The sequence below is a fragment of the Temnothorax curvispinosus genome, unplaced genomic scaffold, assembly GCF_003070985.1.
Source record: "Temnothorax curvispinosus isolate PA1 unplaced genomic scaffold, ASM307098v1 QBEX01017148.1, whole genome shotgun sequence".
NCBI lineage: Eukaryota > Metazoa > Arthropoda > Insecta > Hymenoptera > Formicidae > Temnothorax > Temnothorax curvispinosus.
This window is the reverse complement of record NW_020226928.1, coordinates 627,710-630,680: the sequence shown is the minus strand read 5'-3', so window position 1 is coordinate 630,680 and position 2,971 is coordinate 627,710. Positions and strand designations below refer to the sequence as shown.

General features: G+C 27.6%; 2 protein-coding genes across 2 annotated transcripts; both read left to right on the top strand.

The window, feature by feature from the left end:
* The first annotated feature begins 211 nt into the window (after positions 1-211).
* On the top strand, positions 212-1,633 carry LOC112467303. Its single transcript, XM_025035859.1, has 4 exons — positions 212-392; positions 642-801; positions 959-1,213; positions 1,410-1,633. The coding sequence occupies exons 1-4, from the start codon at positions 278-280 to the stop codon at positions 1,609-1,611; spliced, it is 732 nt and encodes a 243-aa protein (XP_024891627.1). The 5' UTR covers positions 212-277; the 3' UTR covers positions 1,612-1,633.
* Positions 1,634-1,974: 341 nt separating this feature from the next.
* On the top strand, positions 1,975-2,702 carry LOC112467297. Its single transcript, XM_025035851.1, has 2 exons — positions 1,975-2,294; positions 2,437-2,702. The coding sequence occupies exons 1-2, from the start codon at positions 2,180-2,182 to the stop codon at positions 2,700-2,702; spliced, it is 381 nt and encodes a 126-aa protein (XP_024891619.1). The 5' UTR covers positions 1,975-2,179.
* The last annotated feature ends 269 nt before the right edge of the window (positions 2,703-2,971 follow it).

Genomic DNA, 2,971 nt, shown 5'->3' with positions numbered 1-2,971 from the left:
TCAATGCGCAAAAGTTAGCAAAGAAATAGAAAAGTACACAATAACATGTAGTGTTTTCATTTCCGCAATTAATTTTAAATTGTTTTGCTTTAATTTCTTGGTTATTCGTATTTACAAACAAATCTGTTCAAATTCACCTGATCTTGGTAGTCGACAACAACCGATTTGAGTGTTAGTTGAAATTGCTGTCTCGAAGAAATAACACGAGAGAAGTAACAGAAGAATTTATAACATTTGTTAAAACTTTTAAGTGCTGCTAAAACTGCTAAAACAAAAGATGGTTTGTGAAACGGTGTGTACGATAGTGAATACAATATTATGTTGTACACAAAAGTATAAAAGAGCTGAAGATGTCGATATAAAAATGGAAAATATTCAGAGCAAAACAGAAGGTATTAATCATTCTATACTTTGCTGTTTCTCTCTATTTTATTTTATTTTATTTCTATCTAATTATTCTATTGTTGATATAATCTTGATTTCTCGTAAGCAATTTGCGTACAATTAGTCAACAGTTTATTATATATAATTATATAATTTAAATTTTATTATAAGGCAAAAATATATTACTATATATACTACATAAATTATATTTATAATAAATAAGAATTTTAAGAAAAAAGAACATTCTAATATTACAGATGAAGTAAAAATTATAATCGAACCAGAGAAAAATGCTTCGATCAAACCGTCGTGTATTCCTCAAGCGTACGAATCTCAAAAACCGAACAGCGAGAGTTTGAAGAGGAGCACACAAAATATTGTTTCAACAGATAATTCTAAACTTGGCAATTATATAAGGTTAGAAATGTTATGTGACAAAATTATAGCAACTTTTTAACTATATGAGATTATTTTGCAAAATTGATTGATTAATTTCCTTCTACATAAGTATAAGAGTTTTTATATTTCAAAAATATATTAAAAGAATAAATCTCTAAACAATTTTTGTTAATAGGTTTGCGAAGAAATGTAAATGCGGACAGCAGGAGCAGCAAAATGCATCAGAAGATGAAATCATCAAGCTGCAAGTGATAATTGTTACAGATAAACATTATTGTGGCAATTTATCTGAGGTCGATGAGCCGCACCGGCATAATGTACCTGAGATTGATATTCGGAATCCAGAAGTAACAGTCGAGGCTTCACAATCGAGAAGATTGCCACAGCCTCAGTTACTTGTGACGAGTTCTACCAGAAATTCGCAATGCAGGTTGGATTATAGTTTAATTTTATTAATTTTTCCGTAACACGATTAATTTTATTTGGTACTGAATAAAATCGAATTTACAAATAACTTGAAGAAAATAATGTTCAGACATGTTAGAAAATATGTTTTTAACTTTAAGAATATTACAATCTTATATTTATATAATAATTTCTAACGTGTAATATATTTTTGTTATTAGAGCTGGTAATTCGACCACATCAACATCGTACTTACCAATTAAAGAACAGGAACCATATCGAAAAAAACAGGACAGAATAAATAGTTATTTAACATCTACAAAAGTAGATAGAACAAAAAAGTCATCTAAAGGATCATTTCATTTATCAAAATATATTACAAGAATATTTAGACATTCTGCCCCCGAAATTAAAATAAAATGAAATAAAAAAATTACATTTTAAGATAATTGACCTACTTAAACGAACGATTTAAACAGCGTTTCTTTTAAGAGAAGGTATTGCATAAATCTAAAAATTTATTATATAACGGACTTTTTGAAATTGAATTGTCTAATTCAATTTCAAATAATTAATTTTGCAATCTTTCTTGTACTCTATACGTGCATTTAAATTTGTCTGCACTTTTTTTCGACAGAATGTCTAAATTTGATGTGCTAATAGACAAATATAATTTCTAATAAAATATAATTTCTGTTATATCTAGATTATAATCATAATTTACAAGATAGCATTATAATCATTTATAAAAATTTATAATTTATTATTACAGTATAACGTCTAACGTGTTAAGAATATAGATAGTGTTTGTATACAAATAATATTAGACATCATGACCAAAATCGTTCTGCTTTCAAATGTTTGGCTAGGTTTGCTTAGCGAAATATAAGTTTATTATCGTCACTCGTTCCTTCAAACAGTGTTCGCCACATCAGCGATCACCACATTATATATTAAAGTGAAATTGTCATTTACGAATAGCGATAGTGAAATGGCGATTTGGTGTTTGAGTAAAACAATAGCTTGTGGTACAGCGATAGCAACTGCTGCTTTAATTTATTATATTACTATATTGCATAATCGAAGGGATAAGAAGGAAATGGACAGTAAGTTAGAATATGTGTTTATCTAATTGAAACTCCCTTTCGCTGATTCGCCGTTGATTTGAAGTATTCGCCGAATAGTATGTAACATAGATGAGAAAAACAATTGTAAATACAACAACTAATTGTAATATTTGTTATTTAGAGGCCGATAACAATAAAACTTTTGAAATTAAAATAATTAATACATCTTCACCTAATGTACATAATGAGAGGCATAGTTTTGGTAAGAATTCAACTAGTCAAAGTAATATGCCAGTGTTATCAAAAGTCAGACAAGTTGTTTCCCCTCTGTCAAAACAGAGTACGTCTAATAATCCAATAAAACCGCCACGCAGCAAAAGATTGTACCAGATACAATCAAAAGCTGTAGAATATTATAATTCAATTATGCAAAACAGTCCCAGGTAAGGTGTATCGTTTAAATCATTATCAATTTCAATTCACAATTATTATTTCTAATTTGTAATTAATTTTTAATTCGTAGTTAATTATTTTTAATAATTATTTCTCTTAAATACAGTAAGAATTATCAGCTCGAGTTTACTTGTCCAATTTTCTGATAATTAATTACACTGAAAAATAATTTAACGATGTGATATTTATAACAATGACGAATTGTAATGAAATTAAATATGAAGAATGTTTGTTTTACATATATTTCTCTTATTAGAATTTTT

Coding starts and splice junctions, on each gene's coding strand:
- LOC112467303 (XM_025035859.1), top strand. CDS start 278: ATGGTTTGTGAAACGGTGTGTACGATAGTGAATACAATATTATGTTGT. Junction 393..641: donor TATTCAGAGCAAAACAGAAG/GTATTAATCATT, acceptor CTAATATTACAG/ATGAAGTAAAAATTATAATC. Junction 1,214..1,409: donor ACCAGAAATTCGCAATGCAG/GTTGGATTATAG, acceptor TTTTGTTATTAG/AGCTGGTAATTCGACCACAT.
- LOC112467297 (XM_025035851.1), top strand. CDS start 2,180: ATGGCGATTTGGTGTTTGAGTAAAACAATAGCTTGTGGTACAGCGATA. Junction 2,295..2,436: donor GGATAAGAAGGAAATGGACA/GTAAGTTAGAAT, acceptor TTTGTTATTTAG/AGGCCGATAACAATAAAACT.